Source organism: Panthera onca, chromosome D1 (genome assembly GCF_046562875.1).
Source record: "Panthera onca isolate mPanOnc1 chromosome D1, mPanOnc1 haplotype 2, whole genome shotgun sequence".
Lineage (NCBI taxonomy): Eukaryota > Metazoa > Chordata > Mammalia > Carnivora > Felidae > Panthera > Panthera onca.
The window spans coordinates 51209698-51225206 of NC_138348.1; the positions used below are offsets into that span (position 1 = coordinate 51209698).

General features: G+C 37.7%; 2 protein-coding genes across 5 annotated transcripts in view; one reads left to right on the plus strand and one right to left on the minus strand.

Moving 5' to 3' along the window:
- The window catches only part of ZNF214 (zinc finger protein 214), a 136693-nt gene that overhangs the window by 42229 nt on the left and 78955 nt on the right, over window positions 1-15509 (plus strand). The window lies entirely within an intron of this gene.
- Window positions 1-15509, minus strand: part of ZNF215 (zinc finger protein 215) — a 32307-nt gene that overhangs the window by 11778 nt on the left and 5020 nt on the right. For all 3 annotated transcript variants that reach the window (XM_060605878.3, XM_078433176.2, XM_060605876.3), the window contains exon 2: window positions 7243-7813. In XM_060605878.3, the coding sequence (XP_060461861.3) occupies window positions 7243-7642 (400 nt within the window). In that variant the 5' untranslated portion in view covers window positions 7643-7813. The remainder of the gene's footprint in view (window positions 1-7242; window positions 7814-15509) is intronic.

The following is a 15509-nucleotide window of genomic DNA, read 5'->3' on the forward strand; positions in this document are numbered from 1 at the left end:
GACATGGGGCACGAACCCATGAACCGCAAGATCCTGACCTGAGCCAAAGTCAGATGCTCAACCAACTGAGCCACCCAGGTGCCCCTATTTTTTATTTTTTAAATGTAGTTTATTTTTTAAAGTTTATTTACTTTTTTAAGAGAGATAGAAAATGAGCAGGGAGGGGCAGAAAGCAAGGGAGAAAGAGAATCCCAAGCAGGATCTGTACTGTCAGCATGGAGCCTAATGCAGGGCTTAATTTCACAAACTGTGAGATCATGACCTGAGCCAAAATCAAAAACCAGATGCTTAACTGACTGAGCCACCCAGGCACCCCTAAAATTATTAATGAAAAAATTTGACAGATAATCCAGTCCTGGGGATCCCAAGGGCTGCTGACAGGCTCTGAAGATATCTCTGGGTACTTGGAGGATAGTAGGTGTGAACTCTGAACTATTTGTCTTCCATTTGACCTGTGGAGACTAGTGTGGACAGTTGTAAATAAATGCCTTATGGCGTTAGCTATAAAATCTTAAAAAAAAAAAAGTCACATATAAGTAGACTCGTGCAGTTCAAACCTGTGCTGTTCAAGGGTCAACTGCATAAGAACAGATCAACTGACAGTAAAGATAGTTTTACTTCTTTTCCAATTAGGATGCCTTTTATTCCTTTTTCTGGTTTAGTTGCACTGGCTAGTACCTCCAGTATAATGTTGAAAAGAACTGGCAAGGGTGGGCATCCTTGTCTTGTTCCTTATCCCAGGGCAAAGCTTTAAGTCTTTAACCATTAAGTGTGATGTTTGCTGTAGTTTTCCACAGATGTCCTTTATCAGGTAGAAGAATTCCCTTCTATTCCGAGTCTGTTGAATACTTTTATCATGAAAAGGCATTGGATTTTGTCAAATGCTTTTTCTGTGTCGAGATGATCTAGTGAGTTTTCCTCTTAATTCTATTGTGGTTTTTTTGTTTCAGAATTTAAAGATTCATCAGTTACATATAACACCCAGTGCTCATCACAAGTGCCCTCCTTAATGCCCATCACCCATTTAGCCCATCCCTCCACCCACTGCCCCTCCAGCAGCTCTCAGTTTGTTCTCTATAGTTAAGATCTCTTATGGTTTGCCTCCTTCTGTTTTTACCTTGTTTTCCTCCCCTTCCCTTATGTTCATCTGTTTTGTTTCTTAAATTCCACATGAGTGACATTATATGGTATTTGTCTTTCTCTTATTTCACTTAGCACAATACACTCTATTTCCATTCACATCGTTGCAAATGGCAAGATTTCATTCTTTTTGATAGCCGAGTAATACTGTATTGTGTATATAGGTGTGTGTGTGTATGTATGTATTTATAGAAGTAATGTATAAGTATATATGTATATAAATATATACACACAATACATATACCACCTCTTCTTTAGCCATTCATCAGACCATGGACATTTGGGCTCTTTCCATTTGTCTATTGCTGATTGTGCTGCTATAAACATTGGGCTGCATGTGCACCTTCGAATCAGCATTTTTATATCCTTTGGATAAATACTTAATAGTGCAATTGCTTCCCCTTAATTCTGTATGGTGTATAGTGTTGATTTTCACATGTTGAACTATCCTATATTCCTGGGATAAATAACACTTGGTCATGGTGTATAGTCTTCTTAATATGATGCTGGGTTTGCTTTGCTAGTTTTGTGATAGCTTTGTCTGTCTTTGGCATCAAGTTAAACTCATCATAGAATAAGGTAGGAAGTATTCCTTCCTCCCCTATTTTTTTAAAAAGTGTGAGAAACGGGTTCTGTGCTGACAGGTCAGAGCCTGGAGCCTGCTTCAGATTCTCTCTCTCTCTCTCTCTCTCTCTCTCTCCCTCCCTCCCTCCCTCTCTCTGCCCCGCCCCCACTTGCACTCAGTCTCTGTCTCAAAAATAAACAAACATTAAAAAAAAATTTTTTTTTAAGTGTGAGAAAGATTGGTGTTAATTCCTTAAATTTTTGATAGAATTCACCAGTGAAGCCATCTAGTCCTTGCGTTTTCTTTGTTGAAATTTTTTTGATTACTGATTCTATCTTTTCTGTTGTTAAAGAGGAGTTCAGATTTTCTATTTCTTCTTGAATCAGTTTTAGCAGTTTGTGTGTTTTTGGAATTTTTCTACTTAATCTAAATTAATTTTTTGGTATATAATTGTTCATAGTATTCTCTTATAATCCTTTTGATTTATGCAAGGTCAGTAGAGATGTGCCTACTTTTATTCCTGATTTTAGTTATCTCATTCTTCATACTTTTCTTGTGTAGCTAAGCCTTTGTCAATTTTGCTATTCTTTTCAAATGACCCACTTATGGTTTCATTGGTTCTATTGTTTTTCTGTTCTCTAGTTCATTTATCTCTTTTTAATCTTTCTTATTTTAATTTCTACATACTTGTGAATTTTCCAGATATCCTTCTGTTACTGATTTCTAATTCCATCCTACTGTGGTCAGAAAAGATACTTTGTAGGATTTAAATGTTTCTATTAATTGTGACTTGTTTTGGCCTAACATGTGTTCTATCTTGGAGAATGTTCCATGTGGACTTGAGAAGAATGTACATACTGCCACTATTGGGTAGAGTGCTACTTTAGTTTATAGCATTGTTCAAGTCTTCTATTTCCTTTTTTATCTTTTTTCTAGTTGTTCTATCCACTAACGAAAGTGGGGTGCTAAAGTCTCCAACTAGTATTCTTGATCTCTTTCTCCCTTCCTTTCTGTCAGTTTTTGCTTCATATATTTGGGGGCCTGATTGTTGCAGTTCTTGCTCACTTAATTACTTTTTTTGAACTGATTTGTAAAGTCTATATTCTTTGTTGTGTGTGCCCACTTAAGTCTGTTCCCTTAGCTTAGTGGTCAGCTAGTGATTCCACAAAGATTTCCTTAAATACCTGGAACCAAACCAAACCAAACAAAAACCCATTTCCTAGTCTTTGCAGATGTGCTGCATGTGTTGAGGCATGCCTTCACCACTTAGCCAGATAATTTTTTTCAACTTTACCTTCACCTTTAGTTCCTGCTTATGCAAAGCCTGAAGGCCAGTCAGAGGTGAGAGTTAAGGCCATATCAGGTGTTTCTGAACATGTGCCCAGCCTTCTAAATCTCTAGGGATACACAGAAACTTTTCAAATCCTTTATTCCCCAAAGCATCTCATACCCCAGCTTTCCCATTAAATGCTTTGACAAATGACCCCTAGGTGGCCACCTCAGCCCCGGAACAGTTCTGAGTCAGATAAAATAAGGGCAATAAAATAAGGGCAATTGGGTGGGTTCTTCAGAGAGCCAAGACAGAAACTAAAAACCTTTCTCAGTCCTCTATTACCCAGCAACCTCTCCTTTCCTTCTCAATTAAACTTCAAGAATTTTCTAGGGGCACCTGGGTGGCTCAGTTGGTTGAGCAATTGACCAGCTCAGGTCACGATCTTGTGGTTTGTGAGTTCAAGCTCTAAGTTGGACTCTGTGCTGAAATCCTTGAGCCTGCTTTGGATTCTGTGTCTCTGTCTCTCTCTGCCCCTTCCACACTCATGCTCTGTCTCTCTCTCTCTCTTAAAAATAAATGAACATTATGGGGCGCCTGGGTGGCGCAGTCGGTTAAGCGTCCGACTTCAGCCAGGTCACGATCTCGCGGTCTGTGAGTTCGAGCCCCGCGTCAGGCTCTGGGCTGATGGCTCGGAGCCTGGAGCCTGTTTCCGATTCTGTGTCTCCCTCTCTCTCTGCCCCTCCCCCGTTCATGCTCTGTCTCTCTCTGTCCCAAAAATAAATAAAAAACGTTGAAAAAAATAAAATAAATAAAAAAAAAATAAATGAACATTAAAAAAGATTTAAAAAGAAAGAATTGCCTATAGTCATTTTGACATTCATACCTCATCCATCCATTCTTTTTTTTTTTTTTTTTTTTTTTTGGTGGGGGGGGGGGGCATGTGATAGGGAGAATAACAGATGCCAGAGAATGTACTGTGACAACAGAATGGAGGGTAAGAGAAGGCAGTTGGAAAGGACATGGCTCAGGGGAGCCTGAGTGGCTCTGTCCGTTGAGCGTCTGACTTCAGCCCGGGTCATGGTTTTGCGGTTCGTGCATTCGAGCCCTGTGTTGGGCTTTGTGCTGACAGCGTGAAGCCTGCTTTGGATTCTCTGCCTCCCTTTCTCTCTGACCCTCCTTTGCTTATGCACACTCTGTCTCAAAAATAAATATTTAAAAAAAATAAAAATAAAAAAAGGGACATGACTCTCCACTGACAGCTTTCAAGATGGGGGTAGAAAATCATGAGGCCCAGAAAGGAATGCAGTCCTACCAATGCCTTGATTTTAGCCCAGGGAGACCCATGTTATTAGACGACTCATCTATAGACCTGTAGGATAATACATTCGCATTGTTTTAAGTCACTAAGTTGGTAGTCGTTTGTTATGGCAGTAGTAGAAAACTAATAAAACTAACTACAAATAAGTACCACCTCAACTCCTTCTCTGAAACTGTTCTAAAGCTTAACAATAACTTCATAATCAACAATTTCAGTAAATTACTTTCAACACTCACTTAAAAAATTTTTTTTAATGTTTATTTTTATTTTTGAGGGACAGAGAGAGACAGCATGAGTGGCAGAGGGGCAGAGAAGGAGAGAGACCCAGAATATAAAGTAGGCTCCAGGCTCTGAGCTGTCAGCACAGAGCCTGACGGGGGGCTCAAACTCACGAGCTGTGAGATCATGATCTGAGCCGAAGTCAGACGCTCAACTGACTGAGCCACCCAGGTGCCCCTCAAAACTCATCTTAATAGGACTTTTTTGCTGCACCATTATTAACACTCACTTCCTGAAGATTTCTCCTTTCTTAGCTCAAGATACTAATATTTCCTGGTTCTCTGATGTCCTAGATTACTGTTTTCTAGCCTGCTTACCTGGCTTTTCTTCTTCTGTTTAATCCATTATTTCTTTTTCAAATAAGGACTACTGGATACCAACAATAATGACATCATCACTGTCCCCACTCAATAATTCTTTATCAAATATCTAATCAATTACCTCATGACTTATAAGGTCCACACATTCATATGACTGGTTATACATCTTTTACATTTCTTTTAATTTCTAAATCCCTCTTCCATACCCCTACTTCTCCCTTAAAATTATTTTGTTCTAGAAACTAGATTGCCTTGTAGTTTCTCAGAGTTTAGATTTTACTAATGGCATTCCCATGCTATAATTTAAAATGTTCCCCTCTCCTTTGTATTTCCTGTAATGGGTAGTTAGATCTATGGTAACTCTTAAATATTGATGTTCCCCAAGGAAATGTATTTCTCCTACTTCAATTCATACCTGTAAGTTTCCAAATCTTCTCTTTCTGAACACCAAAGCCACACTGTTAACTATGTGTTAGTTTATTCATTGTGTATGGCCCATAGAGACCTCAAATTCAACATGCCACATAATTACTGTATAAATCCCCTCCCATAAAATCTGCTACTTATGCTCCATTCATGTAAGGCTGAGCACAGACATTTACATCAAATCTTATCTCATTCACCCCTTATATTCAGCCCATAATTCCTTTAGGTTCAAACTCCTGTTTTCCCAATGCTCCCTCATTCTTTTCTTTTTTTTTTTTTTTAATGTTTATTTATTTTTGAGAGAGAAAGAGCGTGAGTGAGGGAGGGGCAGAGAGTGAGGGAGACACAGAATCTGAAGCAGGATCCAGGCCCCGAGCTGTCAGCACAGAGCCTGATAAGGGGCTCGAACTCACGAACCATGAGGTCATGACCTGAGCCGGAGTCGGACGCTTAACCAACTGAGCCACCCATGTGCCCCTCAATGCTCCCTCATTCTTTAACACTTCATCTATCTTAACAGATTTTCCAGTTTTCAGAGCCCTCCTGTCCTTTACAGAAAAAGTTTATCAACATCTTGTTTAAAGAGCCAGATAGCAAATATTTTGGGTTTTGCAGGCAATAGTTTCTCTGCTATACCTAATCAACCCTGGTCATAGTATGAAAACAACTGTGGCCAAAATGTAAATAAGTGGGCGTGGCTGTGTTCCAAAAAAACTACCTCCAAAAATATTGGCCTTTGGGCCATAGTCTGCCAACCACTCCCTCAATACTGATATCAAAATTTTTAAGTTTATTTATTTTGAGAGAGAGAGAGAGAGGAAATTCCAAGCAGGCTCCATATTCTCAATGTGAAGCCTGACGCCGAGCTTGATCCCACAAACAGTGAGATCATAACCTGAGCCGAAATCAAGAGCTGGATGCTTAAACAACCGAGCCACCCAGGCGCCTGGATATCAAAATATTTTAAAAGGCAAATCAAATCGATTTCCCTACCCAATCTGTGAGATCTCATTCTCTAAAAGCCAGGTAAGCAGGCTAGAAAGCTTTCTATTTCCCACAGAATAAAATCCATGCCTCCTGATAAAGTCCTTCATGATCTGGCCCTTGCACCTCTAGCTTCAGAAAAAAGGAATTTCTTTTCAAATGGAAAGACTCCATTACTTTTCTTTTTAAGGTTCATTTTTTTTTTTTCTTTTTAATTGAGGTATAATTGACACATAATGTCATACAGTTGACCCTTGAACAACACAGGGCACCAACCTCCTGAGCAGTTGGAAATCTGTGTATAACTTTCAATTCTCCCAAATTTTAACTACTAACAGCTTACCACTGACAGAGCCATAACAATCAGCACTGTAACGCATATTTTATGAATGTATTACATTCTGTATTCCTATAATAAAGTAAGCTAGAGAAAAAAATGTTCAAAAAATCATAAGAAAAAATACATTTACAATCCTGTCTGTATTTATTAAAAAATAATTCATGTATAATTGGACCCACACAGTTCAAACCCATGTTGTTCAAGGGTCAACTGTATTAGCTTCAGGTATACAACATCATGATTCAATTATATATATTGCAAAATGATCATAAGAAGTCAGGTTAACATCAGTCACCATATATAAATTTTTTTTCTTATAATGAGAACTCTTAAGATCTAATCTCTTAACAACTTCCAAATATGCAATACAGTATCATCAACTATAGTCACTATGCTGTACATTATATCCCCATGACTTATTTATTTTGTACTTGGGAGTTATATTTTATACCTTGTGACCCTCCACCCACTTGGCCCATACCCCACCTCTGGCAACCACCAATCTGTTCTCTTTATCTATGAGCTAATTTTCCTTTTTTTTTTTTTAGATTCCAAATAAGGGTCAACTATTCTACCACCAACTCTTTACATTCTTACCTTCATCTTTAAGCATTCCAATCACATCCTCTATGAGGGTCACCACTTCCTTGCTGTTCTTTGGATGTTGTAAATTCACCCAAGTCCTAATGTCTTCAGGGAGAATTGTCAGAAATTGTTCCAGCACCAACAGCTCTAGGATCTGTTGCTTTGTATGAACTTCTGGTTTCAGCCACTGAAGACAGAGCTTCCAGAGTTGGCACAGGGCTTCATGAGGCCCAGACACATCCAAATACTGGAAATGTCTGAACTTTTGACGAGAGGCCTCAGAGTCACATGTTTCCATGACTGGGATGGATTCCTGCTGCCAAGACACATGTGCTTTCAGGGCCTCACTTTGTTCATGTAGAGTCAGGCTTTGAGGTTTTGAGATAGCCATCAACTTGTTCAGAGGCTGCATCTTCCCAGACAGAACTCCCACTATAGTTCCAATTTGTTTTACTGGAGGATTCTAATAATTCTTGGGTGAAGCACATGTGTACTATATATATGTAATGTGATTTGAACCAAGTTCTATCTCAATAAGAGAAAAGTTCCAGGAGCTTCAGATACAAAGCCAACATTCTGGTACCTGAGGAAATGAAAAAAAGATACCAATATGACCTATATTTAACGAACATGTTTTAGCATATTGCCAAAAGATAAAATACAAGTAATATTCTTAAAATTGTCCAATAAGATAAATATTATGGATTATACTTCCATTCTTGTTTCTTTCTTATAACGAGAAAATATGCTGTCCCTTCCCAATCACCCACCAAAAAGAAAATAAACACAGACATCACACAAAAAGTGATAAATGAAATAGTCCTTTAAAAAAAAAAAAAACCTCACAATTTAATTGCAATTAGGTTTCTCCTGTATCAGGTGACAACACATTTTTGCTTTAAAATTAAGCAAAACAAATATTCAGAAGGATATTTAGGTTATTAAGGCTTTATACTAGAAAAGCCTAAAAAATCTCTTTCTAAATTCTCAATAAATATCAGTAAGGTTATATACAATGAGTAGAACAGAACACACCACTAGAACTTAAGAAATAATTATTTTAAAAAATAAGAGAATAGCGGTGCCTGGGTGGCTCAGTTGGTTAAGAGTCCGACTTCGGCTCAGGTCATGATCTCATGGTTTGTGGGTTCGAGCCCCACATCAGGCTCCGTGCTGACAGCTCAAACCCTGGAGCCTACTTCAGATTCTGTGTCTCCTTCTCTCTGCCCCTCCCCCACTCCTGCTCTCTCTCAATCTTTCAAAAAAAAATTAATTAATTTAAAAAAAAGGAGAATAAATAGGAGTCATTCATTGTTGGGGGTAAATCAAAAAGTACATTCCAATGATACAAAAAACAGACACACAGATCAATGGAGAGAGAGCCAAGGAACAAATCTACACCTCTATGTTCAATTCACCTATGAGAAAGGCAAGAATACACAATGGGGAAAGGATAGTCTTTTCAATAAATGGTGTTGGAAAACTGGACAGCTACATGCAAAAGAATGAAACTGGACAACTTTCTTACATCATATAAAAAAATAAACTCAACATGGATTAAAGATCTAAATATGAGACCTGAAGCCATAAAACTCCCAAAAGAAACATAGGTAGTTAATCTTTTGGACATCAGCCTTAGCAATGTGTTTATGAATATGTCTCCTTAGGCAAGAGAAACAAAAACAAAAATAAGCTACTGGGACTATAACAAAATAAAAAAGCTTTTGTACAGTAAAGGAAACCATCAACAAAATAAAAAAGCAACCTACTGAATGAGAGAACATATTTTAAAATGACATCACTGATAAAGGGTTAATATCCAAAATATATAAAGAAATTATACAATTCAACATACACATATACACACAAACACACAAATAATTCAATTAAAAAATAGGCAGAGAACCTAAACAGACATTTTCCCAGAAAAGATACACAGATGGCCAACAGGTACATGAAAAGATGCTCATCAGGAAATGCAAATTAAAACCACAAGGGGGTATCATTTCACACCTGTCAGAAAATGGCTAATATCAAAAAAACAAGAAATAACAAGTGTTGGTATGAATGTAGAGAAAAGGGAACCTTACGCATTGTTGGTGGGAATGTCAATTGGTGCAATCACTGTGGAAAACAGTAAGAAGTTTCCTCAAAAAATTAAAAATAGAAATACCATATGATCCAGTAATTTCACTACTGGGTATTTAGCCAAAGAAAATGAAAACACTAATTTGAAAAGATATATGCACCCGTATGTTTACCGAATTATTTACAATACCCAAGATATGGAAGCAACCCAAGTGTCCATCCACAGATGAATGGATAAAGAAGATGTAGTGTGTGTGTGTACATACGTGTGTATGTGTATATATATGTATATACACATACACATATATATAAATGGAATATTACTTAGCCATAAAAGGAGGTGATTTTGCTATTTGCAACAACATGGATGGATCTAGAGGGTATTATGCTAAGTGAAATAAGTCAAACAAAAATGAATTCCTCATGACTTCACTTATATGTGGAATCTAAAAACCAAAACAAATGAACAAATAAACAAATCAAACAGACTCTTCAATATAGAGAACTGGTGGTTGCCAGAGTGGAGGTGGGTGGTGGGGGGGTGGTGGGGATCAGCAAAATAAAGGGGATTAGGAAGTACAAACTTCCATTTTGAAATAAATAAGTCACGGAGATGGAAAGTACAGCACAGGGAATATAGGCAATAATATTGTAATAACGTATGGTGACAAACAGTGTCTACACTTATTGTAGTGAGCATTTTAAGTACTATATGGAACTGTGGAATCAATAGGTTATCTACCTGAAACTAATACAACATTGTAGGCCAATTTTACTTCAATTAAAAAAAGAGTGCATTCCCAGACTAAAATGATTAGAAGTTTTCATTTGTTAGGACTCGTTATCGGCCAGTCTGCAATGCCCACCAGGGAAGTAATAGGCTCAGCTAAGCATTTAGACTCACATGACTACCATGGGCCATATTTGGCACTAGTTGTTCAGAAGGTCTCTGGACAGAAAACACAGCTTGCTAGCTGAGTAACTGGCATTGTTCTTCAGTGGGAGTCCTCACAGAGTATAGCTCAAGTCAAGAGATCTACATAGGTTGTGCAGAAAGCACATTGACTTAAAGCCTTCCCACAAGAGCCAGAGTCTTTTTTAACAACTCTGAGCACAGCACTCAGGGTTCCCCAAAGAACTTCCCCCATTAGGAGAATCATCACATTCAGGGAAGTTCAGATACAGCTTTCTACCTGATTTACAATTCTCCCAGTCTGAAAGCAATTGAACTTTCAGGGTTCATTTTTTTTTTTTTTAATATAATTTATTGTCAAATTGGTTTCCATACAACACCCAGTGCTCATCCCAACAAGTGCCCTCCTCCATGTCAGGGTTCATTTTTTACTATATACCTCTAAGCCAGTGGTTTTCAGGGGCAATTTGGTACCAGGGGAAACCTGACAATTCTGGAGACAGTTTTGGTTATCACAACTGGGGGCTCTTACTGGCATCGGGTCAGAGAAGCCCAGGGATCCTGCTAAACATCCTACAATGCGTAAGATGGTGCTCAATAACAAAGAACTATCCAGCCTAAAAGGTCACTAATTCCAAGGTAAAGAAATCCCTGCTATAGAAAATATATAGTGACAAAGAGTACATACTTTGGAGTCATACTGACAGGAGGTTAAATAGCAGCTGTACTAGTAACTACATGTATGAAATTAAGCAAATTAGTTAACCAAAACCTGAATTTTCTCAATTGTAACATGGATATAATAATATCTATCTGACTGAATTACAGTGATTAAAAGAACTCTCATCCACTTCTTGGAAGATAATAAACACTCGATACCCATTTTGTTGAGAGTTTTTATCATAAATGGATGTTGAATTTTGTCAAATGCTTTTTCTGCATCCACTGAAATGATCATATGATTTTTATCATTCATTTTCTCAATGTGATGTATCACATCGACTGATTTGCAGACATTGCAAATCATTTATCTGCTAAGAGATTAATATTCAAAGTATATCAGGAATTCATACAACTTTATAACAAAAGAAAATTAGACTTGAAAATAGGCAGAAGATTTGAATATTTTTCCAGAGAAGACATTTGAACATTTTTCCAAAGAAGACATACAGATGGCCAGCAGATACATGAAAAATGCTCAGCAGCATTAATCATCAGGTAAATGCAAATCAAAAGCACACTGAAGTATCACCCCACACATTTTGAAGGATTATTTCCAAAAAGAGAAGACATACCAAGTGTTAGTGAGGATGTGAAGAAAAGGAAACCCTTGTACATTGTTGGTGGCAGTGTCAATCGGTGAATCCACTGTGGAAAACAGTATGGACATTCCTTAAAAAATTAAAATAGAACTATTGTATGATCCAGCAATTCCATTTCTGGATATTTATCCAATAAAAATGAAAACACTAACTGGGAAAGATATATGCACCCTCATATTCATTGCAGTACTGTTTACAATAGCCAAGACATGAAAATAACCTAAGTGTCCATCAACAGATCAATGGATAATGAAATTGTGTGCATGCATGTGCATGTGTGTGTATATACATATAGGAATATTATTCAGCCATAAAAAGAATTAAAATCTTACCATTTGAAACAAATGGATGTACCTTGAGGGCAATATGCTAAGTGAAATAAAGTCAGACAAAATACCGTATGATCTCTCTTATGTGTGTAACCTTAAAAACAACAAAAAACAAAATTGGTAGTTGCCAGAGAGAAGGGTGGTAGGTGGGAGAAATGGGTATAAGGGGCCAAAGGTTAAATTTAAAAAAGCCTGAAGCAATGGGCAAAATATCAATTTTCAATACTTTCCATTGTGTTTTTTAAAAAAATATTTAGAGAAAGAGAGTGCGCGCACACACGCAACCCCAGGAGGAGCAGACAGAGGACAGAGGATCCAAAGCGGACTCCATGCTGACAGCAGCCAGCTGCCCGCCCAATGTGGGGCTTGAACTCATGAACCACAAGATCATGACCTGAGCTGAAGTTGCACACTCAACCGACTGAGCCACGCAGGCGCCCCTCCATGTGTCTTATTGCAACCATATAATAACCACTTAAAAAACAAAACAAAACACAACACTCAGATTTTCATATATACGTGTGTACGTCTGCTTGTTAGCAGATCTTACAGACTGGCCAAAAGTTAGTTCACAAAAGTATTTCCTGACCTCATCTATTGGCAATGTCTACCTGAAAGATTATTCAACATTCAAATAAAGATTAGTATATGGAGCAAAAGAACAATATAGAGAGGCCTATGAAAAGAGAGTGCAGAAGGAAAAATGCACAATGCTCAAAAAAGTCAAGGCAAGAAAACATTTTAGAACACGTACTGACTTTCTGAAGAAAAAAAAAACAAGTATGGAAATGAGTGGAATCTGTAAGACTGAAGGCAAAAGAAAATATACAATAGCACTGTACTCTAGTTGATAAAGTTCTTTCCTATGGAGATATACATTAACAATTCTGATACATTATGCATGTATATCGGAATTGAACAATAAGTACATGCACTGCAGATTGTGAGAAGCAGCTTTCTTAATGTTTGAGTAGGAGTTTTCAGATAATCAAAGGAAAGAAGCTAGAATGGCTCAAGTGGTAATGAATTAGAGTTGGAGATATCAGTATGAACTTCTGTGTAGCTTACTATAAAGGTGGTTACATACAGAAATATTTATAGATATTTGTATATACAGGGATTAGTATGCATGCATATATTTCCTAGCTCTGTCAGCTGAGTTGGCCTAGAAGCAAGGACATCCCAGGACCAACAATAACACTTAGCTCCCAGGTCTCAGTTTCTAATACCATACTTCAATAAAAGGAACCAGGGCTCCACAGAAAAATGGCTGATTTTAAAACTGGAGAAAAAAATATACAAGAAGAGGTGGAGCATCTTGAAGTACTAAAAACTAAACAAAAGCTCAAAAACAAAAACACATTTACTGGGGCACATCAAAAGCACACCGGAGCCAAGCGAAAGAGCTCCCCATGGCCAAAGCTGGAACAATATTAGTAATAAACAATCTAACTATAAAATTAATGCCCATAGGCTATATTAATACAGATGACTGACTCAATAAATAAATGGGGTAGAATAGACAAATCTCCCATACAGAAGAGTCCAAATAATTTGTGTAGCTATTCAGCCCTCTAGGAGGTACAGAACTCTCTATCCCTGGAGTTTGGACTCTGCATAGTGAATTTCTCACAAAAAAGTATATACAGGAAAAAGGAAAAAGAGTAAATTTATAATGGAGAAACCTAAAATATATACCTCAACAAGTGATCAAAGTTAACACCAATAATGACAGGTCATGTTGACAGTATGTACCTTTGAGATGGTGTGGTAGAAATAGCACTTTGTCTCTGATTTTCCTTCTCTAAACCCATAACACCAGTCTAATCATGAGAAGGATTCTAACAGACAAATTCTAATAGATGGTCTTCCTATAAAATACCTGACCAGTACTCCTCAAATCTGTAAAGGTCATTAAAAACAAGTCTCAGAAACTATCCCAGCCAAGAGGAGCCTCAGGAGATATGATAACTAAATGTACTGTGGCATCCCAGATGGGATCCTGATCAGAAGAAGGACATTAGGTAAAAATTAAAGAAGTATGAATAAAGTATGGACTTCAGTTAATATACATATTTCACTGACTGTAACAAATGTACCATATTAATTTGTTACTAATAGGGTAAATGGGTATGGGGTGTATGGGAACTCTCTGTACTATATTCTCAAATTCAGTTAAGTAAGGTTTTACTTTGAAAAGTCAACACCCACATTAAAAGCCTTGGTTCTCCTCAGATGGTTTATTCAATTTATTTAGGAAAGAACTTTTTGTGGGAGGAAGGCACTGAAGCTGAACTGCCTCTTTATATAAGTGGGAAGGGAAATGGGAAGTTAGGGAGATGACTGAAATAGATGTTACACTTGATTCCTATGTTCTATTTGATTCTCACTCCCACACTCTGTTGGAACTGCTTATGAAACAAATAGGCAGTTTCCACCTCCACTGTGGTTACCTCATAGTACATTCTAAGTTGTGGCCTTTTCTACATTGTTTCTTAAAACTATGTTTCTCTCCACTCCCCATCTTGTAAAAATTTTTTTTTTACATTTTTATTTATTTTTGAGAGACAGAGCACAAGTGGGGGAGGGGCAGAGAGAGAATGAGACACAGAATACAAAGCAGGCTCCAGGCTCTGAGCTGTCAGCAGAGCCCGATGTGGGGCTTGAACTCACAAACTGAGATCGTGACCTGAGCCGAAGTCGAACGCTTAACTGACTGAGCCACCCAGAACCCCCTCCACTCTCCATCTGGTAGAGATGTACTGACACCATTTATATGCTCCTTAGTACCCCTTTACATGTCTGCCAGACACAGGGCAAAGTGGATCAACTGAAGGAAGAATATTTGAGACCCAACACAAACCTTCTCTAAAGCTTAAGGAAAGCACAGGTTCATTAAAAAACAAAAGAAAGTTTCAAAGTGCTTAAGAGGTATCACGGAGTCCCAGCTAAAGACTAAACTATATGCCCAGATACTTTTTTAATTAACATAAAGGGAGAAAGCAGGGGTGAGGGTTGGAGGTGAGGGAGGTGAGCAGTTCACAGGCAAAATGTTAAAAAATAAAACGAAACACCAAGGAAGCACAAAAATTAAAAAATTAAAGGTGGAAAGAATAACAAGGATATCCACTATAATGGTAAATGTACTGGGTAAAAATTTTCACTATATAAACACTCAAGAGACATGGAAAACAAAAGAACTGCAAAGTTACAAATAAAGGGATTAAAAACCTAACAAGCAAATGTAAACAATACACAGGGATAAAATGAATTAAAAAGCCCACAGGGCACCTGGATGGCTCAGTTGGTTAAGCCTCTGACTCGGTTCCAGCTCAGATCATGATCTCACAGTTCGTGAGTTTAAGCCCTGCATCGGGGACCACACCCATGGTGTGGGGCCTGCTTGGGATTTTCTGTCTCTCTCCCTCTCTGCCCCTCCATGGAGCACTCCCGTGTGTGTCCTCTCACTCTCTCTCAAAATAAATAATTAAAAACTTAAAAAAAAAAAGCACAAGTATATTAAAGTAGACAAAAAGGAAACTTTAAATGAAGGTATAACTTATAATGAAATACGACTTATTAAATGTACCAAATAATGTAACTGGAATATGTTTATGGCAAAATCCT